This window comes from Salvelinus alpinus, chromosome 2, assembly GCF_045679555.1.
Source record: "Salvelinus alpinus chromosome 2, SLU_Salpinus.1, whole genome shotgun sequence".
NCBI classification, from domain to species: Eukaryota; Metazoa; Chordata; class Actinopteri; order Salmoniformes; family Salmonidae; genus Salvelinus; species Salvelinus alpinus.
In genome coordinates this window covers 99,871,875-99,890,006 of record NC_092087.1, presented here as the reverse complement: position 1 = coordinate 99,890,006, position 18,132 = coordinate 99,871,875, and the positions used below count along the sequence as shown (strand labels likewise).

Below are 18,132 nucleotides of genomic sequence, written 5' to 3'. Positions count from 1 at the left end.
CATAGTGAACTAGATGGTTGTTGATGTACAGGCTGAATCCTACATAGTGAACTAGATGGTTCTTGATGTACAGGCTGAATCCTACATAGTGAACTAGATGGTTGTTGATGTATTGGCTGAATCCTACATAGTGAACTAGATGGTTGGTGATGTACAGGCTGAATCCTACATAGTGAACTAGATGGTTGGTGATGTACAGGCTGAATCCTACATAGTGAACTAGATGGTTGTTGATGTATTGGCTGAATCCTACATAGTGAACTAGATGGTTGTTGATGTATTGGCTGAATCCTACATAGTGAACTAGATGGTTGTTGATGTACAGGCTGAACCCTACATAGTGAACTAGATGGTTGTTGATGTATTGGCTGAATCCTACATAGTGAACTAGATGGTTGTTGATGTACTGGCTGAATCCTACATAGTGAACTAGATGGTTGTTGATGTATTGGCTGAATCCTACATAGTGAACTAGATGGTTGTTGATGTATTGGCTGAATCCTACATAGTGAACTAGATGGTTGTTGATGTATTGGCTGAATCCTACATAGTGAACTAGATGGTAGTTGATGTACAGGCTGAATCCTACATAGTGAACTAGATGGTTGTTGATGTATTGGCTGAATCCTACATAGTGAACTAGATGGTTGTTGATGTACAGGCTGAATCCTACATAGTGAACTAGATGGTAGTTGATGTATTGGCTGAATCCTACATAGTGAACTAGATGGTAGTTGATGTACAGGCTGAATCCTACATAGTGAACTAGATGGTTGGTGATGTACAGGCTGAATCCTACATAGTGAACTAGATGGTTGTTGATGTATTGGCTGAATCCTACATAGTGAACTAGATGGTTGTTGATGTACAGGCTGAATCCTACATAGTGAACTAGATGGTTGGTGATGTATTGGCTGAATCATCAGGTCCTGGATCTACAGCATTGCAGGGCCCGAAGTCAGTTTCTGAAAAGTTTGAGATCCAAGTTGAAGAAGAAGAAGATGATGATGATGTGGAAGAAGAGGAAATTGGTGGTCTGATCAATTCAGACGGAGAAGAAATTGGTTGGGATCGTCATCGTATCAGTAAGTGATAGAATGTTGACAGTTAGAATTTTGATGATTCGCTCGTTATCTAACCCCATACCGTTTCATCAACACAGGACAGAGCGTCAGCCGTCCTTCTGACAGCGAGGAGAGTCCCTCCGCATCAGCAGAACCTGAACAACACCAGGAGAAGAATCACAACAACACCAAGACCAAGTCTCACCACTGCTTTAGATGTGGGAAAGACTTTGCCAACATCTCTAACCTCCGGCGACACCAGAAGAGACACTCAGGTTGTTGCCTCCACTGAGTGCCTCTTAAATGATGAGTTCTAATATGGAATTCCACATGACGTTCTTTGATTCCTTTTCATTGATAGGTCGTTGTGACCCATGTAGAATTCACTTTGTTCCAAATAGCACCCTATTCCCTTTGCAGTGTGCTACTTTTGACCAAAGCCCTATGGGCTCTAGTGAACCACCAAGGGAATAGGGTGTCAATTGGGACACTGCCCTAAATACTGTAAATCTGACTTGACAGAAGAGAGTTCCGAACACAGATCCGACAGTGAAGCCAGGAAGTCCCACTGCTGCCCAGAATGTGGAAGAGACTGTAAGAAGCTATCAGCTCTACAGAAACACATGAAGATCCACACAGGAGAGAAGCCGTACCCTTGCTCCGTGTGTGGGAAACAGTTCCGTGAAAGAACAGCCCTCCGAGACCACCAGAAAGTGCACACGAGAGAAAAACCTTACCCTTGCCCCGACTGTGGGAAGAGGTTCGCTCACTCAGGAGCTATGAAGAGACACCTGCTGACGCACACCGGAGAAAAACCTTACTCCTGCTCTGTGTGTGGGAGGAGCTACACCCAGATAGGGCGACTGAGAGAACACGAGCGAACACACAGGTTGGTTCTATGTTAAGTTTAGATGTTCTGCTGTTTAGTCTTTGCTGGCTCCTTTTTAGTCTGCCTATCTTGTAGTATTAGTCACACACATATTTGGGGGCTAAATAGGTTTTAGCCCTTTTTTTAAAAAGCATTTCTACCGCTGTTGCTGATGCACATCAGATCTGGGCCACAAAACTTCTCAGAGTAGAAGTGCTGATCTAGGACCTGTCCATATAATCTTATTCATTATGTCCTAAAAGGCTAAACTGATCCTAGATCAGTACTCCTACTCTGAGAGGTGTTGTGAATACGGGCCCAGCTCGTTTGTCAAATAATTGGGCAAAAGATCAGAATTAGGCTGCCTGTGTAAATGTAACCTTTGTGATTACTGCGTGTAATAAAAAGTGGTCTACACATAAAATGCATTTATTATTATTATTATTATAACAGCGAGGAGAAACACGACTGTTCCATCTGTTGGAGGAGCTTCTCCAAAGCCACGGCCCTCGTCGCTCACTTCAGGTAAAGCACTTTGGGACAACAACTGATGTTTAAATGGGCTTTATTAAATACATTTGTGATACACTGATTAATTCATGAATTTATGTTTTGATTGATTCAGGACCCACACTGGAGAGAGACCCTACAGCTGTGAGGAGTGTGGGAAGAGCTACGTACGAACCCAGAACCTCCGAGCCCATCAGAGGAAAAGTCACAGCAGCTCACTACCAAACCCTGGGACTGGGACAGGGGAAGAACTGGCTGCAAGGGTGAAGAGTGAAGAGGATTCTGTTAGTATCAGTGATGAAGAGGAGAAGGAGTTGATGCTAGCAGGGTGGAGGAAAACGACGACTAGCCTTTCACATTAGGACAGATTCCTCTTTGTGCTGACCATCTCTAGACACAGAATGAATACAAATCAAATCAAATCAAATCAAACAAATTTGATTTGATTTGATTAGGACAGATTCCTCTTTGTGCTGACCATCTCTAGACACCGAATGAATACAATGGACCAAAACAAGGACCAGCCGTCCACATAGGATTTGCTGCATCCAAAATGGTACTCTATTCCCTAAATACCAGGTCCTGGTCAAAACTAGTGCACTACATAGGGAATAGGGTGACATTTGGGATGTAGATAGTCTTTGTGGTGATGATCTGTAGACAAAGAACCAATAGAATGGACTGTAGTTCTAAATTCCACCAGAGGAGGGCAGCAAAGTCGGACGAAAATGATTAGTGTTGAGAAATTGAGTTTGATCTAAAACATACACTACATGACTAAAAGTATGTGGACACCTGCTCATCTAACATCTCATTCCAAAATCATTGGCATTAATATGGAGTCGGTCCCAACTTTGCTGCTATAACAGCCTCCACCTCTTCTGGGAAGGCTTTCCACTAGATGTTGGAACATTGCTGCGGGGACTTGCTTACATTCAGCCACAAGTGCATTAGTGAGGTCGGGTACTGATGTTGGGCGATTAGGCCTGGCTCGCAATCGGCGTTCCAATTCATCCCAAAGGTGTTCGATGGGGTTGAGGTCAGGGCTCTGTGCAGGACAGTCAAGTTCTTCCACACTGATCTGAACAAACCATTTCTGTATGGACCTCACTTTGTGCACGGGTGCATTGTCCTGCTGAAACAGGAAAGGGCCTTCCCCAAACTGTTGCCACAAAGTTGGAAGCACAGAATCGTCTAGAATGTCATTGTATGCTGTAGCGTTAAGATTGGTGGCGAATTTTACGCCACTCTGCCCGACGCTTGGTATTGAGCATGGTGATCTTAGGCTTGTGTGTGGCTGCTCGGCTATGGAAACCCATTTCGTGCATCTCCCGACGAACATTTATTGTGCTGATGTTGCTTCCAGAGGCGATTTGGAACTCGGTAGTGAGTGTTGCAACCGAGGACAGGCGATTTTTACACACTTCAGCACTCTGCGGTCCTGCTCTGTGAGCTTGTGTGGCCTACCGCTTGTGTGGCTACCGCTTGTGTGACCTACCGCTTGTGTGGCTACCGCTTGTGTGGCCTACCGCTTTGTGTGGCCTACCGCTTTGTGTGGCCTACCGCTTTGTGTGGCCTACCACTTTGTGTGGTCCTACCACTTTGTGTGGTCCTACCACTTTGTGTGGTCCTACCACTTTGTGTGGCCTACCACTTTGTGTGGTCCTACCACTGTGTGGCCTACCGCTTTGTGTGGTCCTACCGCTTTGTGTGGTCCTACCGCTTTGTGTGGCCTACCGCTTTGTGTGTCCTACCGCTTTGTGTGGCCCTACCGCTTTGTGTGTCCTACCGCTTTGTGTGGTCCTACCACTTTGTGTGTCCTACCGCTTTGTGTGGTCCTACCGCTTTGTGTGGCCCTACCGCTTTGTGTGGCCTACCACTTTGTGTGGTCCTACCACTTTGTGTGCCCTACCACTTTGTGTGGCCCTACCACTTTGTGTGTCCTACCACCTTGTGTGGTCCTACCACCTTGTGTGGCCTACCACCTTGTGTGGCCCTACCACTTTGTGTGGCCTACCACCTTGTGTGGTCCTACCACTTTGTGTGGTCCTACCACCTTGTGTGGTCCTACCACTTTGTGTGGTCCTACCACCTTGTGTGGTCCTACCACTTTGTGTGGTCCTACCACCTTGTGGCTGAGCCGTCTTCGCTCCAAGAAGTTTCCACTTCACAATAACAGCATTTACAGTTAGTTGAAAGGTGGCATCCTATGACGGTGCCACTTTGAAAGTCACTGAGCTCATCAGTAAGGCCTTTTTACTAGTTTGTCTATGGAGATTGCATGGCTGTGTGCTCGATTTTAAACACCTGTCAGCAACGGATGTGACTTAAATAGCCGAATCCACTAATTTGAAGGGGTGTCCACATACTTTTGTATATATAGTGTATAGAAGGGTTGTCTTTAATTTTTTTAAACTGCATTGTTGGTTAGGGGCTCGTAAGTAAGCATTTCACTGAAAAGTCTACACCTGTTGTATTCAGCGCATGTGACTAATAAAATTTTATAGTCACGAAAATGATGCGTGCAAGTGGATGGGGCAGAAGGCCATGAGTTGTTATGATTCTGAACGTCATATAGCACACGCAACAATGACACGAAGCTGCCATAGTTTCACCTTGTTCTCGATACCATGTCTTGTTTTGACTGATGTCTCATCTACGCTAATATGGCTAAAATTCACTAGCTAGCTAACCAACAACTGTAAAGATCTATTTGAGCGATTTGAACAAGTGTATTTGAACAAGTGCTCATTGTGCAAATGTATTGGTTTTCAATAAACATTTGGAGAATAAAAATATAGTTTACATATTGTCAACAATATAAGCCAACCGCGCCTGTTTTTCCCCAAAGTTGCGCCCTCACTGGTAGTTGCTAAACAACCAACCCATCTACTGACCACGAACATTCCGTTGAATGACAGTCAGGTTTGGAGAACCTGACTGAAGAGATTCTGCAATTATGTTAAATTCCTTCACATTTTATCATATTTGTCAAAGTTCTGGTGGTGCCAATCATAAACCCAGTGCGTTGTAGCCAACACGTGCAATACCACCACTCACTGACGTCTATGCACAATCAATGTCATGATTGAATAAATACCCCTTAAAAACCTGCTCCTTTCCCTAGATTTACGAATCAATTATGTTTTAATTAATGTCACTAGGGTCTATTGCAGTTTACCAGGCAGTGTCCCCTCTCCCTCATTTTTACTGCCTTTCTCCTCCAATACGTAGCGGTAGAGCGCCAGAAGCTGCTCACTGACCGAAGAAGAATATCCCGGAAGTAGGTGGATGCAGGCGCAAGTTAGCCACTTCACTTCAAAATACTGATAAAATATGTCCATATGCCATTTCTGATACGGTTGTGATTGGCATAGACATTCGCCCGTCTGTCAAAAAACATGATGTAACTCTAACGAGTTAGACGCGAGGAGGCACAACAACTTTGGTAACTTAGCTTGTTTAGCTAACAAGTTAGCTGTCAAATAGTTTCACGACAACTGATCCGACCCCCGTTCTGAGGTGACAGTTGGTTTCAGTGGAAATTTCTCCAAACCCCAAAGTCTACTGAAGAACTGTTGGGTCGATTCACAATGGATGAGGTGAGAAAGCGCACATATAGTAACAAACGCTCGCTAGGTAGCTAGCTAGCGCCATGGTTTGTTGTCATACCAAATGTTAGTGGCTAGTTATCGTAGAATAAAAGGCAAGCGGTCAGTTGATTCCTGGGTTATTGCTCCATCTAATGATCGTTATATTCCATTACAGTAAGTAATGGTAGTAAATGCAATCTTTAGCGGTCTGTCAGATTCATACTGTAGGCCGCAGATTTATCCCTGACTAAAGACCACGTGACCTGGCCAGGAACACTCTGGGCCTTGTGGAGCGTTTCCTGATCAGATCGTATTGGCCTGTTCCAAGTGGCACCCGATTCCCTATATAGTGCACTGCCTTTGACCAGGGTCCATAGGACTGAAGCATTGTGCTATGTAGCCATTTGGGAAGGAGACATTGTCAGGGTAAAACTCATGGTCGTAGTAGTATAATAATATATTGTAGTTGGCATCAGACATCCCTCTGTTCCATCATTGTATCTGTGGCAGATAGCCTAGCGGTTACAAGCATTGGGACAGTCACTAGTTAGAATTTTATTTATAACATTTTTATTTAACTAGGCAAGTCAGTTAAGAACAAATTGTTATTTACAATGACGGCCTACACCGGCCAAACCCAGAAGACGCTGGGACAATTGTGTGCCGCCCTATGGTAGTCCCATTCACAGCAGGTTGTGATACAGCCTGGATTCGAACCAGGGTGTCTGTAGTGAAGCCTCCAGCACTGAGATACAGTGCCTTAGACCGCTGCGCCACTCGGGAGCCTTCCGGAATCCCCCGAGCCGACTAGGTGAAAAATCTGTCGATGTGCCCTCGAGCAAGGCACTTAACCCTAATTGCTCCTGTAAATCGCTCTGGATTAGAGTGTCAGTTAAATGACTAAAATGTAATGTCAACATTTATTGTAGGACGGTGATGGCAGGTCCAGCCTGTCTAACTCCTGTCCTACTCGACCTAAACCCACACAGTCACCAGTTCCTGTCAGGAACCAGAGAACACTGCAGGGTCCCAAGCTGCTTGAAGTTGACTGGGATTCTCTTTTTAGTAAGTTGGAATGTTTTGAATTTGAATGTTTGGGACAGAATAGTCATTTAACAGAAAATGACTTATCATTGAATGATTTACGTTCATCTAACTCAGTGTTTTTCAAACCTGGTCCTGGGGACCCAAAGGGGTGCACATCTGAGTTTTTGCCCTACCACTCACACACTTTCAACTAATCAACTCATCATCAACCCTTCATTTGAATCAGGTGTTTTAAAAAATAAATAAAAAAATGTGTACCCATTTGGGTCCCTGGGACCAGGATTGGAAAAACAGTGGTCTAACCCAGATGTGTTGAATTCATGTATTTCCACCAATCAAACTAATGTTATAACGCATTAGTGGCATCATTCACACAGGAGAGAGACAACCTCCATCAGGAGCAGCTCAACAACACCAGGAGAATCAGCAGAAACCCAAGACATTTCACGCCTGTCCAGTGTGTGGAAGACACTGCCAAAAGTTATCCATCCTGCAGATCCACATGAGGATCCACACGGGAGAGAAGCCGTACCCCTGCCCCGACTGTGGCAAGAAGTTCGCTCACCTGGGAGCCATGAGACGACACCACCTCACACACACGGGAGAGAAGCCTTACTCCTGCTCTGTGTGTGGGAAGAGTTTCACCCAATCAGGACATCTGAAAGAGCACCAACAGTCTCACTCCGGAGAGAAGCACCACTGTCTGATCTGTCTGAAACAGTATATCAGAGCAGAAGATCTGAAGATTCACCACAGAGTTCACACGGGAGAAAGGCCCTACCGCTGTGCAGAGTGTGGCAAGAGCTACATCAGGTCAAAGAATCTCCGGGCTCACAAGCTGACTCACCAGAGGACAGGAAGTGGTAAAAGTGACGGGGAGATGGCAGCTACTATCCAGGGTGAGTTGGAAGATCATTTATTAATAATAAACCATGCATAAAGGACTGGGGGTGTCCCGAACAGAGTGAGCCTAGACCTGGACTAAGAAGAGCTTTTAATGGAGAATCTCTATTCAGAATGCTTGTTAGGCCAGCACTAGGCCCATTGATAATGCTTGTTAGGCCAGCACTAGGCCCATTGAGAATGCTTGTTAGGCCAGCACTAGGCCCATTGAGAATGCTTGTTAGGCCAGCACTAGGCCCATTGAGAATGCTTGTTAGGCCAGCACTAGGCCCATTGATAATACTTGTTAGGCCAGCACTAGGCCCATTGATAATGCTTGTTAGGCCAGCACTAGGCCCATTGAGAATGCTTGTTAGGCCAGCACTAGGCCCATTGAGAATGCTTGTTAGGCCAGCACTAGGCCCATTGAGAATGCTTGTTAGGCCAGCACTAGGCCCATTGATAATGCTTGTTAGGCCAGCACTAGGCCCATTGAGAATGCTTGTTAGGCCAGCACTAGGCCCATTGATAATGCTTGTTAGGCCAGCACTAGGCCCATTGAGAATGCTTGTTAGGCCAGCACTAGGCCCATTGAGAATGCTTGTTAGGCCAGCACTAGGCCCATTGAGAATGCTTGTTGGTCCGGGACTAGGCCCATTGAGAATGCTTGTTAGGCCAGCACTAGGCCCATTGATAATGCTTGTTGGTCCAGCACTAGGCCCATTGAGAATGCTTGTTAGGCCAGCACTAGGCCCATTGATAATACTTGTTAGGCCAGCACTAGGCCCATTGAGAATGCTTGTTAGGCCAGCACTAGGCCCATTGAGAATGCTTGTTAGGCCAGCACTAGGCCCATTGAGAATGCTTGTTGGTCCGGGACTAGGCCCATTGAGAATGCTTGTTAGGCCAGCACTAGGCCCATTGATAATGCTTGTTGGTCCAGCACTAGGCCCATTGAGAATGCTTGTTAGGCCAGCACTAGGCCCATTGATAATACTTGTTAGGCCAGCACTAGGCCCATTGAGAATGCTTGTTAGGCCAGCACTAGGCCCATTGAGAATGCTTGTTAGGCCAGCACTAGGCCCATTGAGAATGCTTGTTAGGCCAGCACTAGGCCCATTGAGAATGCTTGTTAGGCCAGCACTAGGCCCATTGAGAATGCTTGTTAGGCCAGCACTAGGCCCATTGAGAATGCTTGTTAGGCCAGCACTAGGCCCATTGAGAATGCTTGTTAGGCCAGCACTAGGCCCATTGAGAATGCTTGTTAGGCCAGCACTAGGCCCATTGAGAATGCTTGTTAGGCCAGCACTAGGCCCATTGAGAATGCTTGTTAGGCCAGCACTAGGCCCATTGAGAATGCTTGTTAGGCCAGCACTAGGCCCATTGAGAATGCTTGTTAGGCCAGCACTAGGCCCATTGAGAATGCTTGTTAGGCCAGCACTAGGCCCATTGAGAATGCTTGTTAGGCCAGCACTAGGCCCATTCTGTGTCTGGGAAACTGTCCCCGGGAGGTTTTCCTGACCACATGACCTGATGATGATGATGACGATGATGATTAGTTCTACATTGAGACTAAAGATGCCTGTACATCAATAGCTGTGTCATAAATGAACAAACATGTGCTTTGTCTTTCTCTCTGCCTGCCAGTGAAAGTGAAGGAGGAGGAAGAAGAGGAGGAGGTTGGTGGTTTTATCAATGCTGAAGGAGAGGAGGAGGAGGAAGAGGAGGAGGTTGGTGGTTTCATCAATGCTGAAGGAGAGGAGGAAGAGGAGTCGGTTGGTGGTTTCATCAATGCTGAAGGAGAGGAAGTTGGCTGGAGTTTCCCTGATCTCAGTAAGTAGAGGCAGAATGGTGACACAATCAGTTGTATTGGTCGTGTGTTCCAATTGACACCCTATTCATTTTATAGTGCACTTTTGACCAGAGCCCTGTGGGGAATAGGGTGCCATTCTGGACACAACCTAGACCCCTTGTTGGCTTATTTACCCACCCAATTATTTAACTCACAAATTATCTCCACAGGAGAGAGTCCGTAATACCAACCTATCACCACAGGAGAGTCCGTAATACCAACCTATCACCACAGGAGAGAGTCCTGTCCATGGCTCTGGTAGTCTCATTATAACCAAAAATACCAACCAGTGAAAGTTGACATTGTGTTTCCAAATGCTATCACCAAGAGGTAGAATATGTAGTGAAAACAATAGGGGTCCTAAAATGGAACTTTGAGGAACACCGAAACTTACAATTCAGAAGACAAACCGTCCACAGAGACAAACTGATATCTTTCACGACAGATAAGATCTAAACCAGGCAAGAACTTGTCCGTGTAGACCAATTAGGGTTTCCAATCTCTCCAAAAGAATGTGGTGATCGATGGAGTCAAAAGCAACACTAAGGTCTAGTAGCACGAGGACAGATACAGAGCCTTGGTCTGACGCCATTAAAAGGTCATTTACCACCTTCACGAGTTCAGTCTCAGTGCTATGATGGTGTCTAAAACCAGACTGAAGCGTTTCATATACATTATTTGTGTTCAGGAAGGCAGTTCAACAATTTTGAGAGAAATGGGAGATTCGATATAGGCCAATATTTGTATTTATTTTCTGGGTCAAGATTTGGCTTTTTCAGGAGAGTCTTTATTACTGCCACTTTTAGTGAGTTTGGTCCACATCCAGAGGATAGGGAGACGTTTATTATGTTCAACATAGGAGGGACAAGTACAGGAAGTAGCTCTTTCAGTAGTTTAGTTGGAATAGGGTCTAGTAGGCAGCTGGAAGGTTTAGAGACCATGACTTTTTTTCATTAATATTTGCGAGAGATACAGGATTAAAAAAACTCTAGTGTCTCCCTTGATCCGAGGTCCTGGCAGTTCTGTTCAGACTCAGGACTACTGAGTTTTGGAGAAATATGCAGATTCAAAGACGCGTCTGTAATTGCTTTCTGATGATCATGATCTTTTCGTCAAAGAGGTGCCTGAAATGATCACTGCTGAAGTGAAGGCCATCCTGTCTTGGTGAATGCTGCTTTTTAGTTAGCTTTGCAACAGTATCAAACATACACTTTGGATTGTCTTAATTCTCCCCAATCAGGTTGGAAAAGTAGACTGATCGAGCAGCTAATCAAGGGCTCTTCGATATTGCATATTGTCTTTCCAAGCTAGTCAGAAAACTTCCAGTTTGGTGGAGCGCCATTTCCTTTCCAATTTTCTGGAAGCTTGTTTCAGGTCTCGGGTATTTTCTGTATACCAGGGAGTTCATTTCTTGTGACAGCTGTTTGTTTTTAGAGGTGTGACTGCCATCTAGGGTATTACCCAAAGTTAAATGTAGATACCCGGTTAGGGGTTGAATTGATTTTTGTACTCTGACGTCCTTGGGTAGGTGGAGGGAGTCTGGAAGGGCATCTAGGAATCTTTGGGTTGTCCTGAGAATTTATAGCACAGCTTTTGATAATCCTTGGTTGGGGTCTGAGCAGATTATTTGTTGCGATTACAAACATAATAAAATGGTGGTCCGATAGTCCAGGATTATGATCCACAATATTTATTCCACGGGATGAAACTAGATCCAGAGTATGACTGTGTCAATGCGTAGGTCCAGAGACATGCTGGACATGATGTCGATGATGGCTCCGAAAGCCTTTTGGAATGAGAATGTGGACTTCTCCATGTGAATATTGTGAATATTGAAGATGCCAAAAATTTGAATATTATCTGCCATGACTACAAGGTGCGATAGGAATTCAGGGAACTCAGTGAGGAACGCTGTATACGGCCCAGGAGGCCTGTAAACAGTAGCTATAAAAAGTGCTTGGGTAGGCTGCATAGATTTCATGACTACAAGCTCAAAAGACGAAACTGCTTTTAAAAAATATATATATAAATTGAAATTTGCTGTCAAATGTTAGCAATACCTCCGCCTTTGCGGTATGCGCGGGGATGTGGTCACTAGTGTAACTAAGAGGAGAGGCCTCCATTTAACCAAATCAGGCTTAAGCCATGTTTCAGTCAGGCCAATCACATCAAGATTATGATCAGTGATTAGTTAATTGACTATAACTTCCTTGGAAGTGAGGGATCTAACATTTAAGTAGTCCTATTTTGAGTTGTGAGGTATCACGATCTCTTTAAATAATGACAGGGATGGAGGTCTTTATTCCAGTGAGATTACTAAGGCGAACACCGCCATGTTTAGATTTTCCCGACCTAGATTGAGGCACAGACACGGTCTCAATGGGGTTAGCTGAGCTGACTACACTGACTGTGCTTGTGGCAGGCTCCATTAAGCTGGCAGGCTGGCTGACAGCCTGTTGCCTGGCCTGCACCGTATCTCATTGGGAGTTAGAGCCCTGTCTATGTTCGTAGATAAGATGAGGTCACTCCTCCAGCTAGGATGGAGTCCGTCACTCCTCAGCAGGCCAGGCTTGGTCCTGTTTGTGGGTGAGTCCCAGAAAGAGGGCTAATTATCTACAAATTCTATCTTTTGGGAGGGGCAGAAAACAGTTTTCAACCAGCGATTGAGTTGTGAGACTCTGCTGTAGAGCTCATCACTCCCCCTAACTGGGAGGGGGCCAGAGACAATTACTCGATGCCGACACATCTTTCTAGCTGATTTACAGGCTGAAGCTAAGTTGCGCTTGGTGACCTCTGACTGTTTCATCCTAACCTCGTTGGTGCCGACGTGGATAACAATATCCCTATACCGCCAGTTTTAGCTTTAGCCAGCACCATCTTCAGATTAGGATTTACGTCTGTAGCCCTGCCCCCTGGTAAACAGTGTATGATGGCAGGATGATTCATTTTAAGTCTAATACTATGGGTAATGGAGTTGCCAATGACAAGGGTGTTCAATTTGTCAGAGCTAATGGTGGGAGGCTTCGGCCTCTCAGACCCCGTAACGGGAGGAGGAGAGACCAGAGAAGGCTCGGCCTCTCAGACCCCGTAACGGGAGGAGGAGAGACCAGAGAAGGCTCAGCCTCTCAGACCCCGTAACGGGAGGAGGAGAGACCAGAGATGCTCGGCCTCTCAGACCCCGTAACGGGAGGAGGAGAGACCAGAGAAGGCTCGGCCTCTCAGACCCCGTAACGGGAGGAGGAGAGACCAGAGAAGGCTCGGCCTCTCAGACCCCGTAACGGGAGGAGGAGAGACCAGAGAAGGCTCGGCCTCTCAGACCCCGTAACGGGAGGAGGAGAGACCAGAGATGCTCGGCGTCTCAGACCCCGTAACGGGAGGAGGAGAGACCAGAGAAGGCTCGGCCTCTCAGACCCCGTAACGGGAGGAGGAGAGACCAGAGATGCTCGGCGTCTCAGACCCCGTAACGGGAGGAGGAGAGACCAGAGAAGGCTCGGCCTCTGACTCATACTCGTTGCTTAATGGGAGGAACCGGTTGAATGAGCGCCACCGGTTGAGCCAACAGCATTTCCTTCCAGAAGCCATGAGAAATTGTCCGGCTGCGGGGACTGTGCGAGGGGATTTATACTAACGTTACTATCTGTACTTACTGGTGGCACAGACGCTGTTTCATCCTTTCCTACACCTAAATGACCCCTTGCCTAACGATTCTGTCTGAAGCTGGGCTGGCAGCACGGCTATCCTCACCATAAGGCGATAGTTCTCCTGTATATTATGAGTACAGCGACTGTAATTAGAAGGCATAATGTTAATGTTACTACTTAGCTTCGGCTGGTGGAGGTCCTGTAGAACCACGTCCAGATAAAGCTTCAGGGGTGAAAAAGTTGAATGGGGAAAAAAATAGAGCGAGGACGAAACTAAGAAGTTGGCAAATTTGTTAAATGCAAAGTTTTAATGAAATGGTTAATGAAAGTAAAATAAAATGAAAAGTTTAGCAGGTAGCCGAGAAGCAACAAAATTGTTATTTATAACCCATAATACCAACCTATCTCTACAGGTGAGAGTCCTGGTAGTCTCATTATAACCCATAATACCAACCTATCTCTACAGGTGAGAGTCCAGTCCATGGCTCTTCTGGTAGTGAAGGAGGAAGTCCCCCAACATCACACATCAACAAGGTGGGAGAAAAAAATGATCAATATTTTATGAGATTAAATTATTTATTTTTTAAATGCTACACAGGGAACCTTCTAAGCTGATGTCATAGTTCTCAGGTCTTGAACCTTCTAAGCTGATGTCATAGTTCTCAGGTCTTGAACCTTCTAAGCTGATGTCATAGTTCTCAGGTCTTGAACCTTCTAAGCTGATGTTATAGTTCTCAGGTCTTGAACCTTCTAAGCTGATGTTATAGTTCTCAGGTCTTGAACCTTCTAAGCTGATGTAATAGTTCTCAGGTCTTGAACCTTCTAAGCTGATGTCATAATTCTCAGGTCTTGAACCTTCTAAGCTGATGTCATAATTCTCAGGTCTTGAACCTTCTAAGCTGATGTCATAATTCTCAGGTCTTGAACCTTCTAAGCTGATGTCATAATTCTCAGGTCTTGAACCTTCTAAGCTGATGTCATAATTCTCAGGTCTTGAACCTTCTAAGCTGATGTCATAATTCTCAGGTCTTGAACCTTCTAAGCTGATGTAATAGTTCTCAGGTCTTGAACCTTCTAAGCTGATGTAATAGTTCTCAGGTCTTGACAGGATTGAACAGTATTGTGTTTATAAATAGAGTTCTAACATGGTTGTTGATATGTTTTCATTGTAGGATCCCGGTGACCAATCCAGCACCAAAGCTACAGAGTCCCAGGGTCCTGATCCAAGACATGAGGACATCACTCAAACACCTGGGATCAACGTTCATATTGTAGAAGAGGAGAAGGAGGAAGTGAAAGTGGAGGATGAAGTTGGTGGTTTCATCAATTCTGAAGGAGAAGAATTTGACTGGGATTCTGTTCAACATAGTAAGTGGAGGCAAAACGCTGACTGTTCTTTAGTTGACTGGGGTTCTGTTCAACATAGTAAGTGGAGGCAGAACGCTGACTGTTCTTCAGTTGACTGGGGTTCTGTTCAACATAGTAAGTGGAGGCAGAAGGCTGACTGGGGTTCTGTTCAACATAGTAAGTGGAGGCAGAATGTTGACTGGGGTTCTGTTCAACATAGTAAGTGGAGGCAGAACACTGACTGTTCTTTAGTCGACTGGGGTTCTGTTCAACATAGTAAGTGGAGGCAGAAGGCTGACTGGGGTTCTGTTCAACATAGTAAGTGGAGGCAGAATGTTGACTGGGGTTCTGTTCAACATAGTAAGTGGAGGCAGAATGTTGACTGGGGTTCTGTTCAACATAGTAAGCGGAGGCAGAATGTTGACTGGGGTTCTGTTCAACATAGTAAGTGGAGGCAGAATGTTGACTGGGGTTCTGTTCAACATAGTAAGTGGAGGCAGAACGCTGACTGTTCTTTAGTTGACTGGGGTTCTGTTCAACATAGTAAGTGGAGGCAGAACGCTGACTGTTCTTTAGTCGACTGGGATTCTGTTCAACATAGTAAGTGGAGGCAGAAGGCTGACTGGGGTTCTGTTCAACATAGTAAGCGAAGGCAGAATGCTGACTGGGGTTCTGTTCAACATAGTAAGTGGAGGCAGAATGTTGACTGTTCTTTAGTTGACTGGGGTTCTGTTCAACATAGTAAGTGGAGGCAGAATGTTGACTGGGGTTCTGTTCAACATAGTAAGTGGAGGCAGAATGCTGACTGGGATTCTGTTCAACATAGTAAGTGGAGGCAGAATGTTGACTGGGGTTCTGTTCAACATAGTAAGTGGAGGCAGAACGCTGACTGTTCTTTAGTCGACTGGGGTTCTGTTCACCCTATCTCCTATGAAGTGCACTACTTGTTGACCAGGGTCCTGGACAAAGTGTATGCACTTGATAGAGAATAAGGTGCCATTTGGGATACGGCCTGTGAATGAAAGTCGACTTGCCTCGATACCTAACCCACTCTGTTATTCACACAGGAGAGAGCCCTGACTGTGGCTTCGACAGCAAAGCGAGTCCCACTACATCAGAACATCCTGAACACCAGGAGAGTCACAAAACTAAGACGTCCCACCGCTGCTCAGTGTGTGGCAGAGAGTGCTACAAACTCTCGGTACTACAGATCCACATGAGAATCCACACGGGAGAGAAGCCGTACCCCTGCCCCGACTGTGGCAAGAAGTTCGCTCACCTGGGAGCCATGAGACGACACCTACTCACACACACGGGAGAGAAGCCTTACTCCTGCCCTGTGTGTGGGAAGAGTTTCACCCAATCAGGACATCTGAGGGAGCACCAGCAGTCTCACAGTGGAGAGAAGCCTCACCTGTGTCTGGTCTGTGGGAGAGGGTTCTCTAGAGCGTCAGACCTCCGGATACACCACAGAGTTCACACAGGGGAGAGGCCGTACAGCTGTGACTACTGTGGGAAGAGATACGGCCGCTGTCAGAAGCTACGGGCTCACCAACGGACACACCACAGTGACAGGACACACGCTGATACTGGAGAGGAGACGGAGTGAATAACCAGGAGGCTTTGAACATAAGACATGATAAGCTTAGTAGTCCTATAGGTGATGTTAGCCGGCTGGACAAAAACAATGATACACGTTGGTCATCATCAGACAGGAGAACAATAGACTCCATTGGAATAGACATAGTTCTAGATTCCACCTAAATGATTCACAGAATTCTGATGCAGGACACCGGCTGCTGGGGAGGGGACAGACGCTGGGTGAAGTTCCCCTGTCTGAATCCTAACCTTAACCATTAGTGCGGGAGATGCAAAACTGACCAGCGTCTAGGGGCAACTTCACCCTACTCCGTTGAGGGGAAGAATGGGGAGGCTTTATCAGTAAGTGTTGACAGTAGAACTATGGGTGTTTTGTTAGTAGGGTGGACAAACACAACTATTAATCTTATGATGAAGAACGATAGGCTCGGTTAGAACAATTACAATGGACATGGTTCTAAATTCCCCTTGAAGAAAGCACCCGGTTCTGATCGAGAGATGACAATCAGGGCTGTCCAGTTTGTTATTGAACTTGAACCAGAGAAAGTGAACCCAAAATGGCCGCTAGACGGTGTTCTAAATTGGAATCGTGGAATGCCTGTTCTCTGTCCACCCCATCCTGTGTGAGGAACCCTGTTGAAATGATTGTTGAAAAAAAAATGTTGATGTAATAATTCTGTTCTTTATTGGATAATATCCAAATAATGTTCAGTCGCAGGACATTTGATCACAGAGAGCGATGGCTCCGTCCATGATTTCATTCAGTTCGATACGCCGCTATAAGATAGTAAACAAAGGGGTGTCATGGTGACTGAATAAATAGGTTACAACAACCTGCCTCTTAACTTTTTATCTATTAAAAAACAAACAGTTTCTGTTTCTCTTTTCACACTACTGAGCCAAGCTGATGGATATGAAGAATAAGGTTTTATTTGCTATGCTTGAAGAAGACCTTGGTAAACGTGGGGCTTATATAGGGCGTGCAGAAAATGTAACGGGGCAATATTGAAGTGTTTACTATGATTACGGCAGGGGAACTGTCAGTATGCTCAGTTGAACTGTTGGTGATAATAGTCGTACAACCTGTTAGAATTATAGTTTGCTCAGATTCTCTGTCTTGAATAGTTTATCATCTGGTCAATCTGATAGGAGTGACCTACTATTGGTGGTGTTAATGTTATTATGGAAAACTGAGAGAATGGGTGTATACTATATGCTGCTCAATACTATATGCTGCAACTCCCCAACGGGCTCGGGAGAGGCGAAGGTCGCCGAGCTGCGCTTCTTAACACTTAACACCCGCTCGCTTAACCAGGAAGCCAGCTGCACCAATGTGTCAGAGGAAACATAGTTCAACTGATGACCAAAGTCAGCCTACAGGCACCCAGCCTGCCACAAGGAGTCTCTAGAGCGTGATGAGCCAATTAAAGCCCCCCCCAGCCAAACCCTCCCCTAACCTGGACGATACTGGGCCAATTGTGCACCGCCCTATGGGACTCCCGGTCACGGCCGGTTGTGACACAGCCTGGGATCGAACCCCAGGCTGTAGTGACGCTGCAACACTGCGATGCAGTGCCTTAGACCGCTGCACCACTTGGGAGGCCAGTAGTGATATTCTGCTGGGTCCCAGCACATTCGGGTGTGAAAGGGAATGTAATTGTAGACCAGTTAGCCAAAAGAGCTTTGAAACTAAATATAATTGATATTAATGTTCCACTGGGTAGAGGTG

General features: G+C 45.7%; 2 protein-coding genes across 3 annotated transcripts; both read left to right on the top strand.

Annotated features, from left to right (window-relative positions):
* The first annotated feature begins 623 nt into the window (after positions 1-623).
* On the top strand, positions 624-5,199 carry LOC139546367 (zinc finger protein 771-like). Its single transcript, XM_071354686.1, has 5 exons — positions 624-1,085; positions 1,163-1,339; positions 1,587-1,953; positions 2,386-2,457; positions 2,558-5,199. The coding sequence occupies exons 1-5, from the start codon at positions 896-898 to the stop codon at positions 2,802-2,804; spliced, it is 1,053 nt and encodes a 350-aa protein (XP_071210787.1). The 5' UTR covers positions 624-895; the 3' UTR covers positions 2,805-5,199.
* A 430-nt stretch (positions 5,200-5,629) lies between these two features.
* On the top strand, positions 5,630-17,236 carry LOC139546162 (zinc finger protein ZFP2-like). 2 transcript variants are annotated; one of them, XM_071354293.1, is made up of 7 exons: positions 5,630-6,044; positions 7,025-7,100; positions 7,460-7,981; positions 9,612-9,797; positions 13,924-13,991; positions 14,630-14,825; positions 15,872-17,236. In XM_071354293.1, exons 1-7 carry the CDS (start codon positions 6,036-6,038, stop codon positions 16,411-16,413), a joined length of 1,599 nt encoding a protein of 532 aa, XP_071210394.1. In that variant the 5' UTR covers positions 5,630-6,035; the 3' UTR covers positions 16,414-17,236. The 2 variants fall into 2 exon arrangements, with proteins under 2 accessions (XP_071210394.1, XP_071210393.1); XM_071354292.1 differs by having other exon boundaries at positions 6,965-7,100.
* Positions 17,237-18,132: the final 896 nt, after the last annotated feature.

What these genes read in the sequence shown, in the direction of transcription:
- LOC139546367 (XM_071354686.1), top strand. Translation starts at nt 896, where the DNA reads ATGGTTGGTGATGTATTGGCTGAATCATCAGGTCCTGGATCTACAGCA. An exon ending in ACACCAGAAGAGACACTCAG is followed by an intron (nt 1,340 to 1,586) that starts GTTGTTGCCTCC and finishes CTGACTTGACAG; the next exon opens with AAGAGAGTTCCGAACACAGA. An exon ending in GCCCTCGTCGCTCACTTCAG is followed by an intron (nt 2,458 to 2,557) that starts GTAAAGCACTTT and finishes TGATTGATTCAG; the next exon opens with GACCCACACTGGAGAGAGAC.
- LOC139546162 (XM_071354292.1), top strand. An exon ending in CAACATCACACATCAACAAG is followed by an intron (nt 13,992 to 14,629) that starts GTGGGAGAAAAA and finishes TTTTCATTGTAG; the next exon opens with GATCCCGGTGACCAATCCAG. An exon ending in CTGGGATTCTGTTCAACATA is followed by an intron (nt 14,826 to 15,871) that starts GTAAGTGGAGGC and finishes TTATTCACACAG; the next exon opens with GAGAGAGCCCTGACTGTGGC.